Here is a 17,223-nt window from a genome sequence, read left to right on the forward strand (position 1 = left end):
TCTATTGATTTCAATGCACCAATTCTGATCCATTATCTAGCTAAATATCACCCAGTGTCAATAAAATTGAACCTTCTACCAATAGATCTCTGTCATAAAAGTCACACCCTAAATATCTTAGGAGAGAAAATTCTCCCTATTTCAATAATAATAATAATAATAAGAAGAAGAAGAAGAAGAAGAAGTTTATACCCCACCCATCTGGCTGGGTTTCCCCAGCCACTCTGGACATCAGCCCCAATTTTTAGGATCCTAGTCATCCAAATGCTTGGAATTTTTCCACCTTAATCCTTGTCAATACATCAAAGGCATTTATATCTTGCCTTTTTACCCAGCAAGGATCCTCAAAGTGATGAGCAACATAAAAACAAATAAACAAATTAAAATACACTAAAAATAATTAAACTAACAGAAGACTAAAACAGAAGATTAAGAAGAACATATTGGAACGTGACAAATCTGAAACGTCATTAGTATCTTATAGAAATAGATTTTAAGTATTATGAACTAAACTATTTCCCTCAAACAATAGGCATTTCACACAGATTAGCCAAATACATTTATTATAGACCTGAGGAAAATGAATCAAGTCAACAATTTTCTGACGCTGTCTGGAGCTTAAACTGTCAGAACTACTGTAAATTCTTACAATCTCCATGAAATGCCTTGATTGTATATTGGTCTTTGAAAAATTAGACACCTACACAGCCCTGATGTTTCTGCATCTTCCTTAAGGAAGTATATCTACTTTTAAAAGCACCAACACTAACTTCCTTCCTTTAAAACAACAGAAACCCTGTTTCATATTCCAATAGCAGGAAATGCATGGTAAAGTACAGGTTTATAAAAATCAAACTACCATATAATTCAGTTCATAATGAAATCCTTATCGCATAACTGTCTCCATAATGGGATTTCTGCCTGCACTGAAAATAGTCATATACAAGACAGCATGCTTGGAACCTGATGGCTGTCGGAACCAGTCTTCTGTGCTTTAGTTGTATGCACCATGTGCATGTGGACCAGTAAGCTGAACCCTTATAAGACTTATGTGTGCCAGTTTCTCAAATCTTACATATGGGGAGACCACCTGTTCTGGACTGGCTTGAAATTTCCTGGAAGGAGCTGGTCCATAGCTTGGGGGCACTCCTACAGCCAACATTGTCACTGGATGTACAGGTAGCCTCAGTGACTAGGAATGCCTATCTCCAACTACAGCTAGCTGATCAACATGCTCTGATAACTTCCAGACTGGGTTATTGTTATGCACTCTGACATAGAGCTGCTTTTGAAAAAGACTGAAATTTCAATTAGTCCAGACCACAGCATCCACATTACTGTCTGGAGCTCCATTTAGAATTCACATAACCCCTTTCAAAACAAACAAAAAAACAGCAGCACTGATTGCCAATTCATTTCCAGGCCGAAAGATGCTCACACATTAAAATATTAAGTGGATTGTCCATTCCTGCAAAACTGAAAATTGAATACAAGTGTTGTGAACAAGGCCTTTTATCTAAATACTATTTCTGCAATTCAGCGATAAAGGGAGGAGATGCTATATATATATCAGTATTTATGTATCAGTCACAGCCTTTGTATCTTTCCATCATCACTGTCCTATTCTTTGTAATGAAGTATATAAATTCCTTGGGTGGTTATTTGATGTGTTTTTACAGGATAGTCCTCCACAGAAATTCATTTTCTCCTTATAGCAATTGAGTAGAAACCATAGCTGCAGTTGCTGCAGCATGCCAAAAGCTCTATACATACAAGCACTGTCTAAATCTCCTGGGTTAACAACTAAATGGGAAGAAAACATACTTATGCACAGAAACATAAGAAGAGTCTGTACCCACAGTAGCCCAACATATGCCTATGGGAAGCACTGGTACAAAACTGAAACAACTGCACCATCACACCACAAAGCCTGAAATGGTGAAAACTAGCCTTCAGTGTTTTGTCCAAACTGCTGATTTCCAGATTAGATGTCACACATGATCATAGACATATTGATTACTAAATTCATCATTTGGTCCCCACTGCAAGACCAACTGCAGTGCCTTCACTAAAGCACACAGAGAAGACTCTGTCAATCTTAGTGAAGTACAGTTAGTTACTGAAACAACTGAAGAGTTGTTTTGTACAACCATACCATCTGAAAGAAAAGGGGATGGAAACAGAACTTTTGCAACCATTGATTGGTGAAATATACATTCATTGATTCTGTGAATATGGATGAGGATGTGAAATGAAAGTATTAGGAGAAGAACCTTTTCCCCCAGGAAGCAATTAATTAATCATTCCATTAATACAGATACCCTTTCAACTGTTACATACTGACACGTTGTTGCCTACAGGCCCTACTTCTGCAAGTTGCAAACCTTCATGAACTTCCTTGCAGCAGGGACACAATTTCTACTACTTCAACAAGTTGCATGAACAAAATCTGGACCTTACATACCCCTGTGAATTATATATTTGATGGTCAAAATACTATCTCTGGAAATCACTAGCTTAAATGGAAAGCAATTCATATAAGAAAAAGTTGCACTCATGTTAGTAGTTCCCTCCACATCAGCTTAACACCTGGTTTGGCAACTAAGCAATTTTGCCACATTTTAAATTCTCCTCAGTATAACCAGTGCTTTTTTCTGGGGGTACGCATACCCCTAAACATTTTATGAATCTAAGTTTGGCCTCATTTAGGTGCAGTATTTCAATGAGAGTAGGAAAATGAGAGTACCCCTAAACATTTTTTTAGAAAAAAAGCACTGAGTATAACACATACGTAAAAAATATGTATACAGTACTTAATAACTGGTACAATATTACGCAGGAGTGGGGAACCTCAATCACAGAGGGCTGATAAGACCCTCTAGCCCTTGGGATTCTCCCCAAGCCACACTTCCTTCCCAACCACACTACTCACTGGCCCTGCTTCATATCTTCCTTTAGTGTTTTGTCTCACCACAATGTGCCCATGAACTCTAATAATTGGAGAGGGGAATGTGTGTAGAAAATAGCAGGCTGTACAAAGGTAAACATTACATTCACTGCCATGCCCACTTTGCCCCGGCCATGCCCGCCATTGGCATCTGACCTCCAGATGGTTGCTCAGAAAGAACTATGGTCCTCAGACTGAAAGGGGATTCCCACCCTGAAACAGTGTGTTATGTTGATATTAGGCACTTAAAATAGGTGATTGCATAGACTGCATTATAAATGTTAATGATTACATAATCTCCTGAAGACTAGAAAATGCCTCATTGATTCTAGAGCCTATATATGAGAGCAGTTGTAAGTCTATTTTTTTATTGTGGTTATTTGTACTCTTATTAAGCTATGCTAATTCAGAATGTGAGAATGCTACTAATTCCAACTCAAACATCAAACGGCACAAGAGGGGGATTTGGCCACTGGCATAGACACATATTGCAATTTAGGCCTAAGTATCAATCTAGATAAAGGACACGGGTGGCGCTGTGGGTTAAACCACAGAGACTAGGACTTGCCGATCAGAAGGTCGGCAGTTCGAATCCCTGCAATGGGGTGAGCTCCCGTTGCTCGGTCCCTGCTCCTGCCAGCCTAGCAGTTCGAAAGCACGTCAAAGTGCAAGTAGATAAATAGGTACCGCTCCGGCGGGAAGGTAAACAGCGTTTCCGTGCGCTGCTCTGGTTCGCCAGAAGCGGCTTAGTCATGTTGGCCACATGACCCAGAAACTGTATGCCGGCTCTCTCGGCCAATAAAACGAGATGAGCGCAGCAAACCCAGTCGGTCACGACTGGACCTAATGGTCAGGGGTCCCTTTACCCTTAGCAATCTAGATACCCCAGATATGCATATCCCAGCACATCAATGGCTGGAGAATATTCTCAATCCATCCCCCTCCCCCCAAAAAAGTCAAAATCTCAATAATTACATTAACGCTTTCTTTGAAGAAGATAATTCAGGAATATCTATGTACAAACCTCCCCATGTAATATACCCATGTTATAATTTTCTGTTTAGTTTATATTATTAATTGTTGGCTTTAGTGTATGTGTATTCTCCATCCTGAGACTATTGTAAAGAGTGAATTATAAATGCACATAGAAAATATATACATCTCAAAATTTCTCAGAAAGCATTACTATCCTGTGATGATAAAGTGAAAATAAAGTTTGGCAAACCAAAACAGCTAGGTAAGGAATTTTGAACCCTTTACAGATATTAATGAAGCTAGAAATCCCAGTATTAGCAGGCTTTTGAAGTCCTCAAAAAGGAAATACAACACTTAAAGCAAATAAGGTTTTAATTAAAGTATCTCTTCTAATTGCCTTTAAGCTGCTGCTTCAAAATTCCAGTTTGCATCATACACAAAGTCATAACTCCGAAAACCCACTGAAAACATTTGTCAGCATTCATGCACCCATCCTTACAAAAGCACAGCATTCAACCACAACCCAAATCACTCTATAATTCTCGAGACCGATAAGATCTGAGTCTCCACAGCGTCACACTCAGAATACTGAAGTAACAAAAATTACTTGGTAACAAGATCAACCCCTGACCGCTGGGGATGTTGCATAGTCTCAAACACTTACCAGGTTAATTATACCATGAGCTGCCAAGTTTTCCCCAGGGTAAAAAGTCACTTTGGGAGTCCTAGTCAAAGAGTACGCAGGCATTTAAGAGAAAATGCTACATGCTGCAGAGCTAAGCAAAAGCAGAGGGCAGCCTTTCCTGAAAATCCATTTCAAAGAGGTAATCCTTCAGCTCCTCAGCATGCCAGTTTCAACATGAGCACATACAAACGACACACACCATATCCTGTCCCCTTATTCCTAGGGCACAGCAACTAGGCCAGCTGCTCTCCCCACCCGCACTTCCCACCCCAAAAACAAACAAGAAAGAAATATCTACCAAGAGGAGCCCTGTCTGGATCATAAGATCATAAAAACAGAATCAGAAACATACAATTGTAAAATTGGGAGGGACCACTCTGGTCCAACCCCCCCCCCCTGCAATGCAGGAATCCTTTTGCCCAACGTGGGGCCTGAACCCCGAGATTAAGAGTCTCACTCTCTAACCACTGGGCTATCCCAGCAGACCCTACTGCACACAGTAGCAGCCAACCAAACGCTTCTAGGGGATGAAGGCACTGTAACGACCCCGCGGCGCTGCCCCGCATCATTCTTATTTACCAATTACTTAAAACACCAAGCGGGGTATCCCTGCCTGCGGAGAGGGAGCGCGACCCCAACCCTCAACATTCAAGAGGGCGCGCTGCCCCTGGCAGACCCCAAAGCCACCTTGAGAGCTTAGCAGCCGCCGCCGCCACCACCGAGCTCCCTACTCTCGGGAGGCCAAAGGTCCACCACGGCAGCCAGGAAGGAGCTTCGCCTGCAGGGGGGCAACAAGCACCTGGCCCTGGGAGGAGGAGGAGGAGGAGGACATGCCGCCTTGGCAGCCCACAGCCGCCTCTTCCAGGCTCTGCAAAGGCTGCCTCGCCGTGGCCAGTGGGCTCCCACGCCCCCTCCCATCTTCCCTCAGACCTGCACCTTCCGCCCCGGAAGCTGTTTAACCCCCCCCCCTCCCCACTGCTCACCTTAACGAAGCACCAGAGCAGCCCCAGCCCCCCACCCTCGCCCGGCCAAGCCTCCGTCTTTCGCCTCATAGCCGACCACCTGCGCCTCCGCCCTGGCGGCCCCCTACCTTCCCCCACAGAGGCCGCCTCGCCGCCGGGCTCCCTTCCTCAGGCGAGGCGAGACCCCTTTCAGCCGGCGGCGGCATTAAGCGGGGAAGTGGGGCGTTTGTATGTGTTTTTTAATACCCCGCTTCTTCGGCCCTGCTCTCTCCCTCAGGCGGCCGGTACTCACTCAAATCCGCGGAAATTCCTGCGAGAGCCCCCCGAACGCAGAGCGCCCTACGAAGCCGGACCAACCGCTCCCCGGCGCGGTCCCGCCCTCTTTTCCTCTCGGCGCTGGAGCTCTTTTTCTCCCCCTTCGCTCTCCTCCTTCCCTCCTCAGAGGAGAAACTTTATTAGTTACCTCAGTGTGAGCTACAGGAACCTCCTGCTCCCTCGAGCCCAGGGCGCATGCGCCAAGTTCCCGCCGCCAAAGCTTGGGATGGGGGTGGGGGTTGAAGTCGGTGAAGGACTACAAGTCCCAGGAAGGCAATGCTCCATAAGGGAGCTTCGAAAGCCTGGCTTTCTCTTGCTGAGAGGCATCATGGGAAGTGTAGTCTTCCCAGCGCCTGCCCCCGCGTCGCGCGATGGCTTCGGAGCCCGTTGCATGCTGGGATTTGTATTCCTCGTTCCGCGGAACTCAGGCTACAGGCTCGGACCTGTCATGTATTCACTAGGGTCGGGGGAGGGAAGTACTGAAACGAACGGCAGGAATGTCCCCGTTGGGGACAATGGGAGCTCTCCGAAGGTCCATTGGAAATAATGGGAGCGGAGAGTCCCAATTGGTGTAACTGGGCTCCATTGAAAGAAAAGTAAACTGCAAATAAAACGAAGCGTGGAATCTCGAGAGCGAGTGGAATGGGTCACAAGGATAGAAATGCAATACAGATAGCTTTATCTCGCTCTTCCTGTTTTATTATTTTAACTGTCAGGTTTTGTTGTTTAGATTTAATATGGATTGGATTTATTCATTTTTTGCAGCATGTGCACCACTTTGCTTCACATTTTTTGCAGGTGGCTTAGGATTCTTTTAAATAAAATAAATGATTAGACTGTGTTGACCATGTACACTACCTTTCTCTCCATGGAGAAAAGGTAGGAATTAAAATAAGTAAATAATTACCCCCCTTACATACATGTTCATTACCTAGATGAGATAATATTGGTCATTATATTGACTAACATAACTAAATCAGATAAATATTGTGGGCCAGCCATAACAGGCTTTGTAATCATGATGGGATATAGGAGGTCTGACATCAAATAACTGGGATTTATCCATTATTCCTGATTCCGATACAAAGATTGTGTAAACATTGTTTGCAATTCAGTGCATAAAAACTGAACCATAAAAACTGATAGATTTTTCACTGTTGCTGAGCATGTTTCAAAGCACACTGTGTTGGTCAAAGGACAGAAGATACCATGTGGTTGCAGTGCTTTCATTTATTAGGCCAAATTACGTTAGGGTACGAGTCTGCATGCTCTCTTGCATAAGCTGATGCAATAAAATGTATCAATGTTTAAACAAGTTCATAACTGCAGAGAAGTCTGAGTAAATATAATTTTAAAAGCTCTCCTTTGTTCTGTGTTTTAAGTCAGAAGTCTAGTAAATTCAGGCATTACCTCATAAAGCTGTGAGAGACCAATAATTGTTCTTTCCAATGGTGTCATAAAACCACTTTTACAACAATCAATTTTTAATTTTGCTTCCTCTGGAATATTTAATATTGTCCACTGTGCTGTAGTGGTTAAGAGTGGTAGTCTCATAATCTGGTGAACCGGGTTCGATTCCCCGCTCCTCCACATGCAGCTGCTGGGTGACCTTGGGCTAGTCACACTTCTCTAAAGTCTCTCAGCCCCACTCACCTCACAGAGTGTGTGTTGTGGGGGAGGAAGGGAAAGGAGAATGTTAGCCGCTTTGAGACACCTTTGGGTAGTGATAAAGCGGGATATCAAATCCAAACTCTCCTTCTTCTTCTTCACTGTGCAGTAGGGCTCCCCCACCCCCTTTTCAGGCTTAAAAGGGGGGGGGAATCTCTAAAAGGCCTCTTCTATACTCAGCTCTTGCATGAAAATACATCTTTGTTGTAAGGAGGCTTTCAGTAATCACACTTCATAATGAAACAAAAGCTGTAATCAGAATGCAACAATGAATGCTGAAGTCAGCTGTGAACAATGGTTTGCAATTACCATGGCAACATTTTCTACCAAACCCATGAAGGGTCATAGAGCTTGCTCCTTTCTCTGTGAGAAAGCAGCTTTTCATGCATTCACAATTATTCAAATGTTTTAAATTATCTTTCAGTAAAAGTCCCAGAGTCACATCATCTAATAGTGTATCATGATTCATGAAGAAGTGACGAAACTTTCACCCACAATGTCTGTCGTGTGCCAGCAAAACTTGCATTGTATAATTTACACAATGGAGAATGCAGTAGTCTTTCATAGTCTGATTACATATAACTCAAGTTTGACAAGGCACCATCCTGATTCCTAAAGAGTGCCTGATAATGTCTTGACAGCTACCATCGTGGCTGCTGATCTTTGATTCCTTCTGTGCACTTTTTGTGAAATGCTCCCATTTGACTTGATTTGAATGTACTGTTCTGTTTCTGTTAAGGATGTCTGGGCTGCCTCCCTCACTTCACACATTTGCAACATTTACTGGACATGTTTACTTAGAAGCAAGTCTTACTGAGATTTCTAGTAAGTGTGTTTTTGATTGAAGCTGTAGGCTTCAACCCTATGGTTGGGGCATGGGCGTAGCCAGGGGGCAGGGGGGCAGCTGCCCCCATCAAAAGCAATAAAAATACATGGCAAACTGAGGCTCTGCCTCCCCCCCCAACAAAAGGCCTGCCTCCCTAACAAAAATCCTGGCTATGCCCATGGTGGAGGGAAGGGAGATGACAAATATTTAATCCCCCCCCCCCACACACACACAATTTTGTGTATCATTGGAAACATGTGGAAGGAGCAACTTAGATATGCACACAACTGTGTCTAATTTCCCCCTAATTTGGGATTGTGTCAAGGGACTGGGAGACCTTTGGATCTAAGCTGCTTCTTGGCACACCCATGGAATGTCGGTTGTGTGGGTTTTTTTTACCCTTCTGACATCAAAACTTCCAACACTGGTTTCAATGGGTTCAGTGGCTGAGCCTCTGACATCTCTATTCTATGGCTCCTGTGGTCCTCCACCCCATCCTCCAAGGGCCATAGGATTACACCCTGAGAGTAACTTTGAGCCCTCTCACAGTTTTCATTTCTGTGATTCTGCATAGAAGGAATGTGATGGGACCTAAGCAACTGGCTGTTTTTAATATGTCGTGAGAAGTTCCAGTGATGCAGCTTGGTTACTTTTGGAATGTCACTGTAGGCCTATTGGGTCCTTTGCAATATTTGCAAATATAATTGCAGATAGCCTGACGCAGAAACTGATGAAACGCTCTATATTTATGCTGAGACCTAAATATATTCAAGCTTGTGGCAAGACAGATTTGCCTCCGGGTGAGCCTGCAGGGCAGCTACAAATGTTAATACTGTTGCACGCCACCCCTATCTCTGAGTGGGGTGAGATTCCAGGGGTTCCAGGCGTTCACCCAGAGTTTGTGTTTCCCTTGGAATGAGGATGTCTTTGTGATATATATAGTTTATTTAGACATATATACAACCTGAGCCTGCAATGGAGGGCTTTGCAGCGTTAACACCCCAAGACGGCCTTACTTTGCCCAAAGCCGCAGACTTGGATTCAGACGGAAATCAATCATTTCTCACCCCCCCCCCCACACACACCCTGCTTCTCATCTTGCTGCTTTCCTTCTAGCTCACACCACTCCTACCCTCAGCTCTGGCTTTGTCCTTCTAACTATCCGTGAGTTGAGGGAGGAGGCCCACTCACTTGCCAGCTCACACAGAGCCACTCGCTTTGTTTCCCTAATGGCCCACCACCTCACCAGGAAGCTAGCTTGGCTATTCCGAGAATTAGAAGGGTCTCAGCATGCAGCCTACTCCCCAGCCCACAAACTCCTAACACTGTTTTCTTTTCTTTTTGGCCACAAAGCACTGACTCGATCCCATAGGCTAGCCAGTTCTTGGGAGCTCTTGTTTATTTTTGTGGTGTCATGTACCACCAGCGGTAGGAAATAATAGCAGCTTATTCACTGTTGCTGCAACCTGCATCTGAGGAGCACATTTAGCAGTGCTTTTTTCTGAGGGGATGCAGGTGGACGCATACCCCTAAACATTTTGTGAATCTAGGTTTGGCCTCATTGAGGGGCAGTATTTCAATATAAGTAGGAAAATGAGAGTACCCCTAAACATTTTTTTAAATAGGAAAAAAGCACTGGATAAAAGCATAAACTAACACCACTGCACTTCCTTCCCCCATAACATAGACGTTCGTCTGGTTACTTTTTTGTTCTTCTGAATTTTGTATTCTCTTTGTTCCTTTCCTGTTGTTCGGAAATGTTTATTATTCTATACAGTACGATTCCGGTAGGAAGAGTATACATAGTAGCTTATCCGCACACAAGCAACTGTGACCTTCAGCTTAGCCATGTTATTTGTTTTGGATGGGAGGAGCGTTGCCATGTCATTACAGGTAAAGGGCTTCCCCAGGTCCATTCTTTTCAAACAATGACATTTCCTTGAGTCATTTTATCATAGCCATGTCAGTGAAGTTCTGCTTATGGCCATTCTTTCTTTCAGCCCAGAGGTTCCCTCAAAGGGCACAGTCAATTCAGAGCCTGATATATGTTCATTTATATCCCATTGGTCAGGTTGCCTGCAGTTTTGGGGTTGCCTACAATATAGTGCTTCTTTTGTAGCAACATTACCACTTCCCTAACACTGAAACAACAGTATTTTGGGAAACAGAAAAGTGTGTTTACTTTTCCAGTACCACAACCATCAAATCATCTTCTTTTTAGTTGGCAATCACTCATAGTCGAGTAAGATTGTCTTCCATAAACATGGTTTTAACAATGAGTCTGTAAGTCACTGTGGAGGCCAATTCTGGATCCACACGTCCTTCCACAGTGGGGACATTGGTTTCCAGGCGGGAGCTGATCATGGTAAGGGTTTGCCAAGTATGCCTTCCTCTTAGCACGTTTCTCCCTTGCGTCCTGAGTTCAAAGCCTTTGGTAAAGGCTGTTCTCCAATTGGCACACCTGCAGGCAAATGTTTCCCAATTGTTGGTGTTTATACTACAGTTTTTTTAGATTTGCCTTGAGACAGTCTTTAAACTTCTTTTGTTGACCACCAACATTACGCTTTCCATTTTTAAGTTTGGAATATCAAATATTATGGCTCCAATAAAATCTTGCTTTTGGTTTGGTTAGTGACCAGCAACACAACTCCTCTGTATACTTGCACATTCCATTTTATGACCTTTGGACATGATCCAACCAATGTTTAAAAAGCTGCTGTTAATACTAAAAGGTTCTGGTGTGTGTACAGTCTTTTGCTGTACATCTCCAGAGATTAGAACAGCATAGAAGGTGAAAATGGTTCAAATAACAAATAATTTAGCACTGCAGTAAGTGTCAACTCTCCGTTACACAAAACTGTGATGTTCTATTATTATTATTATTATTATTATTATTATTATTATTATTACTATTACTATCACTCATGTATTTGACAGGACTTGTGCCATGGAATGGTATTAGGATACCTGCAAAGCTCATGTCCTTTGGATGATAAACACTAAAGTTGCAGGCAGCCAAATATTGAGTGGCTGTCCCTTTGAAATTGATGGGGAACAACAACAACAAAAATGAAGAGGGAAAAAAGAACAAATGCAATTTGTTTTAAACAAAGGAAACTTAAAAAAAAATCTGCTTCTGTAACATACAAGGTAGTTCTTAAAATCCACATTAAAAGCAACCTATAAGGCACTTAACATGCCTCTGAAAAATAAGGAGCAATACATTTAAATAAATGGCCATGTTTTTACCTATGATATCAACTTTATAAGGTTGTAATTGTGATCTGAGTACACACTGACAAGTTTATAAAAATCCACCTGGCTTTCGCAACAAATATGACTCAGTGAAGGTGATTCATGTAGAAAATGAAGTAATGAATGGTTCAGCTTACCAGTGTTATTTTGGTGATAGACAAGGGGTGTGGTTTACCCCAGCAGTTGTGAAGGATATGTCCCCCGCCCACAATTTTATACTTTAAATGGTGCGATCCTATAAATGTTCATTCAGAAATAAATCCCATTGTGTTCAGTGGGGCCTTACCAACCAGTAAATGTGCATTATGAGGTTGCAGTGGGAGTTATTTCTAAGGGAATGCAAAAAGGAGAAACTAGTTCTCAAAAAGGATAAACTAGTTCTCAAAAATATCAACTAATAAAATGAACTCAACATGTTTCTGAATTCATGCTCCTTCCTGAGGTGCAATCTTAAACTTTCAACTTTTACAGAGCGGCTGAAGCAACCTACACCAATACTGCTGCCTATTTAGTTCCAAGCGGGCCTCAACAATTTGACTAAGGTTTAATTTCCACCCCCCCCCAAAAAAAGGCAGTATATGAGTTTATTAACTTAATATATATTTTGTCACCACAGTTTCCCTGAGAAAGAGAATAGAAACAATAATGGAAATAATGCAGAGATAAATTTATGACATTGATATTTTTCCATTTTGTTCTTTTCTTTTGGTGAAGCTCTGACTTTGGGACTGAACTCTTTGTTTATAAATACAGAAATATCGTTGACAGCCGCCAGCAATTACATCATGTTTCCTATATTCACCCACACTGACATACTGACCTATGCTTCCTGTAACACCCACGTTTTGACTCTGTGGGTATTTGTATTATTAGCAGATACAAATTGTGATTCTGACCTTTGCTGTTCTTGATGTGCATGTGCTTAAATTTAAAGGACAGAGTTGAAAGTTGGTGGACAATGCAGGTTTGGGTTTTTGGGTTGTTGTTGTGTTGTGTGGTTGTTGTTTTTTGCAGGATTTGTGATTCCATGCTGTTTTTCTTCTTTCATCTTTTTTTCCTGGTTAGATTTCTTGAAATAATTTTTGTATCTTGAACTATAAATTATTAAATTTATATCTTGCACTTTTCTCCAGGGAACCCCAGGGTGCTTACACACACACACACACACACACACACACACACACACACACATTTTAACAGTAGGACAACCATTTTACTGCCTTTGCACTTATTTTAGGCTTACAGGCAACTGTGCTCTGTCCTCACAACTGACCGCATGTAAGGGATTGTATTAATTGGCCATTAGCTACGGTTCTCCAAATGAAATAGTGTGTTTTACTCAGTCTTCCTGCACATTAGCTTCCAAACTGAGGTTGCTGCTCTTATCTAATGGGCCAGGAACACTTTGATATTTTACAACAAAGTATGCTTTATTCATCTGGGTCATGAGTAAGCACCAACCACAATCTTCTGTACTGTATTTTTCTGTAACAACTCCACAGAAGCGCAGGAAGGCAAACTCAAGCTTACAAGGCAGAATAATAAAATCATAGAACTGAGGAGTTGGAAGGGTCATCTAGTCCAACCTTTGCAGTACAGGAATCTACTCGACAGGTGGCCATCCAGCCTGTGTGCTGAAAAACCTCCAATGAAGAACAGACTCTCGTGTGAGTCTGTTCCACTGTCAAACAGCTCTTACTGCCAGAAAGTTCTAGATACAGGTAGGTAGCCATGTTGGTCTGACGCAGTTGAAATAAAAAAATTGTCCAGTAGCACCTTAGATCTCTAAGGTGCTACTGGACAATTTTTTTTATTTTGCCAGAGAGTTCTTCCTGATGTTTTAGTCAGAATCTCCTTTCTCGAAGCCATTGATTTGGGTCCTGCCCTCCAGAGCTGGAGAACTCAAGCTTGGCCCATATTCCATGTGGCAGCCCTTTAGATATTTGAAGATGGCTGTTGTATCTCCCTCTCAGTCTCCCCGGCTAGACAACAGGCCTGCCACGATGTCATTGTTTGTATCAGCAATGGCATGTTAAAAGCAGGCACACATGCCGTATGGGGTGGCAGAGAACAAGAGGGTGGATGCCACCTCCCAAAAAGACCTTGACAGTCATTGACAAGATGACTGGTTAAAGCAGCTTCCAGGAAAACTTTCACAGCCCTGAAAATAATGAACCAATTTGGCCACACCCTACAACCAAACGAAGGCAAGGAGATGTGCTGCCAGACTTTCACATGCTGCCTTTCACATGCAGTGTGACAGAGGATAGTCCTCTGTTTGAATGACTTTTAAAGGATCTTCCTTCATTTCATGGTGCCTTCCAGATGTGGTTGGACTCCAACTCCCATCAGCCCTTGACCAGCAAAGTTGGAAGTTGTAGTCCAAAGACAGGAGGCAGCAGGGCTGGTAGCCACCCTAGTCACGCACCCATCCAGTTCACGTAAAGGTAGTGGGTAGGAGATCTTATGGGGAACATCAGGTTCGCTCCCGTGGGGAGAGCCTGGAAGAAATACATGCATGAACCCCACAGCCAATGGTAAGAAGTTTATTTAGAATTTAAAAGAAGAAGAAGAGTTTGGATTTGATATCCCGCCTTTCACTCCCCTTCGGGAGTCTCAAAGCAGCTAACATTCTCCTTTCCCTTCCTTCCCCACAACAAACACTCTGTGAGGTGAGTGAGGCTGAGAGAAGTGTGACTAGCCCAAGGTCACCCAGCAGCTGCATGTGGAGGAGCAGAGACGTGAACCCGGTTCCCCAGATTACGAGACTACCGCTCTTAACCACTACACCACACTTTTGTCAGGAGGACAAAAGGAAGAAGCAGAACACTACATTAAGAAACCAAAAATAAAGGAAACATTGTTCATGAGAAAACCGGAAGCCTGTTTGTAAGTAGCAAGGTTAGGCTGGATAACTTTGAACCAACAGGCTCCTTTTATTTTCCTCATTATGTTTTGTTCATTTGTCCTCCTCTCTTCCTGTTTTATTTTTAATAAAACTTCATGCAATTTGACTTTTGGGGTCTGAAGTATGTTTATGCCAAGCATTCTTGTGATCTCCCATGTCCCTTTCCACTGGAAGCATACTATGTGGGTGAAAGAGTGGGATTCCAAGGGGAAACAACAGGCTGTGTTGAATTGCAAGGCGGGAAAGGCACCTGGGTGCTAGGCCTGTTGTTTCTGATAAACAGAGAGGGATTTAGCTGAGAAGTGCAGGGTGTGGTGTCTCCAAGTCCCTATGGAAGCAGTTGCTTTGACTTCCCAGAATTCACCTCACCTGGGAGTTGTCAGGTTTAATAAGGAGTGTGGTTCGGGTTACAACTGGCAACCGGCAAGGCTGGGCATAAACAGGCTCTCCTCGCCTCCCCCTTCCATTACCGGAATAACTAAAGGTCCCTCCAGAAATCCCTTTTCTTGTTCAAGATGATTTATGCTCCTGATGCTATTGGGGCAGCTATATGCAACCCTACCTTCCACACTGTTTGTACCTGCAAAAGTTTTGAGGCAGTCACGCTACTTCATTTCCAATCAGTGCACATCTCATAATGTCCTGCTGAAATCCTCAAACTTTTTATAGCACACCAATGTTCTGGTTTGTTCTTGTCCTGCTTTTGTTGCTCTCCAACCCCTCTGAACAGTGAAAATGTGGTAGAACTGGAGAAGCATAACAGAACTAAAGCAGAATACATCCACCACTATTGCACTGTTACTGTTTTCAAGAATATATTGCAGATTACAATAAAACACCTATCTGGTGGGGCTCTACAGGCAATTTGAGATAGAGCAAGAGCAAAGCTATAAGGCCATACATTTAGATTATGTCTCAGGATTTAGACAATGTTGGTGATTCTGGCAGAATAATTTAAGTATAAATTAGGATTGTTTGGGGTGCTTGATCTCCAGTTTCCTGGTATGGAGGTGGCTCTTGCTTTTATTTGTACAGTAGCCTGTGCAATGGAATGAGGGCTAGACTAGGTGGGGTTACCTGACACTTTTATGTGAGCAACATTAATGGCTTCCCGAAATCAATAACGACTAGATGTGCTGTAGTGCACCTGGCTGAAGGCCAGCTGGGGAGAGTGGAAAAAGAAAGCTCTCTAAAATGCCATGCACACGGCTGTTTGCATCCATGTGGGAGGAACGGTTCATGCCCTTCATTTGCTAGTGGGCACCAGATTGGTAATTTGAAGCTACACCTAAGCAATTGCAATCTATTTGCAGCATTTGCCACAGGAAGCAAGAGTACAATGCAAATAGGGATTAATGTCTAAATGAGCTGAGCATGAGGGAAGGGTGCAGTTTATTCTCCTGTTATGCGAAATGTGATCACTTGCTTGACCAGTGCAGGCCCTTAGACGTATGATATTAGCACTCCTACGCATATGCTAGGTGTCAAAATGAGTCCTTCAGTAGAGCTGCCCAGAGAGTGCTTGCTGTCTTTACGATGTTGGGAAAAGAAGAGAAAAGGTCACATAGATTGGAACCGATGGTATGCATGCTTTCAAAACCTGCATTCAGAAATAGGCAAGAGTTAGCACTCAAGTTTCTATCTATGCTATTTAGGAAGTCAATGTAACAATTTTGTTTTTCAAATGTACAAAGTGCTCCTTCCCCGACTTACCATGCTTTTACAGCTGGGCTTCTTAACTCCAAACCTTTGAGTAAGTCTCTCTGTAGTGAACTCTTCCCATTTCCCATCTATCTGACACTGTGCTTTGATTTCATACTTAACTTCACGTGTCTCCTTTAAACTGACAGGACTCCGTTCAGCAGTAAAAAAAGATATAATTGGATCTGCATGCTTGACTCTCTGAAATGACACAGAGTTAAATTGTTATTTGTCAGCGTCTGTGAGCTGAAGGTACTCAAAAACCTCCACCAAGAAAATCCTAATTCAGTGGTACCTCGGGTTACATTCGCTTCACGTTACATATGTTTCAGGTTACAGACTCTGTTAACCCAGAAATTTTACCTCGGGTTAAGAACTTTGCATCAGGATGAGAACAGAAATCGTGCTCCGGTGGCACAGCGGCAGCAGGAGGCCCCATTAGCTAAAGTGGTGCTTCAGGTTAAGAACAGTTTCAGGTTAAGAACAGACCTCCGGAACGAATTAAGATCGTAACCAGAGGTACCACTGTAGATCAATCTCTTTTTACCTACCGTAATTGGTCTTCCTAGCTCCCATTGTTTTTCCTTTGGGTATGTACACATTAGTAGCTGCACAGGCAAGCAAGGTGGCCACTCCCACTCCCTCGTGCATTTCATGTGCTGTTCACAACTAGAGAGGAGGTGATGATGTCTTCATATTATCTGATTTGTTTACCTGCAACTGTACATCCCACTGAACTCCAGTTCAAGGAAACTGTCATTCTGCACATGTGGAATGGCTGCCTGAACTGTATACACCTCAACTAATCTGTGACTTGCATTTTCAAGTCGGAAGGAAGTTGGTTTGAGGAGAAAGCATCCAACAGGAGCATTTCTCGAGATGCTGCAGGATACATATGAGTTGAAGCTAATGCCATGTGTACTTGACTTCAGACAGCAGAGGTGGGAGTGCAATGGAGCTGGAATGGCAATATATACATAC

The 17,223-nt window shown here is 43.0% G+C and overlaps 2 protein-coding genes across 7 annotated transcripts in view; both read right to left on the minus strand.

Annotated features, from left to right (window-relative positions):
• PLEKHA1 (pleckstrin homology domain containing A1) overlaps positions 1–6,272 on the minus strand; it is a 39,316-nt gene extending 33,044 nt beyond the window's left edge. For 4 of the 6 annotated variants that reach the window (XM_083741461.1, XM_083741464.1, XM_083741463.1 and 1 more), the window contains exon 1: positions 5,862–6,113. The gene's annotated coding sequence lies outside the window, so the exon portion shown is untranslated. Of the gene's footprint in view, positions 1–5,861 lie in introns of all 6 variants that reach the window. The other 2 variants (XM_083741462.1, XM_083741465.1) reach the window with 2 other exon arrangements.
• A 9,644-nt stretch (positions 6,273–15,916) lies between these two features.
• The window catches only part of BTBD16 (BTB domain containing 16), a 28,799-nt gene continuing 27,492 nt past the window's right edge, over positions 15,917–17,223 (minus strand). The window contains exons 16-17 of the mRNA XM_083741385.1: positions 16,255–16,443; positions 15,917–16,141 (exon numbers count right to left, since the gene is read on the minus strand). Of these exons, the coding sequence (XP_083597511.1) occupies positions 16,073–16,141; positions 16,255–16,443 (258 nt within the window). The 3' untranslated portion in view covers positions 15,917–16,072. The remainder of the gene's footprint in view (positions 16,142–16,254; positions 16,444–17,223) is intronic.

Source organism: Podarcis gaigeae, assembly GCF_964106915.1.
Source record: "Podarcis gaigeae genome assembly, chromosome: 5".
In the NCBI taxonomy this organism is placed as follows: Eukaryota; Metazoa; Chordata; class Lepidosauria; order Squamata; family Lacertidae; genus Podarcis; species Podarcis gaigeae.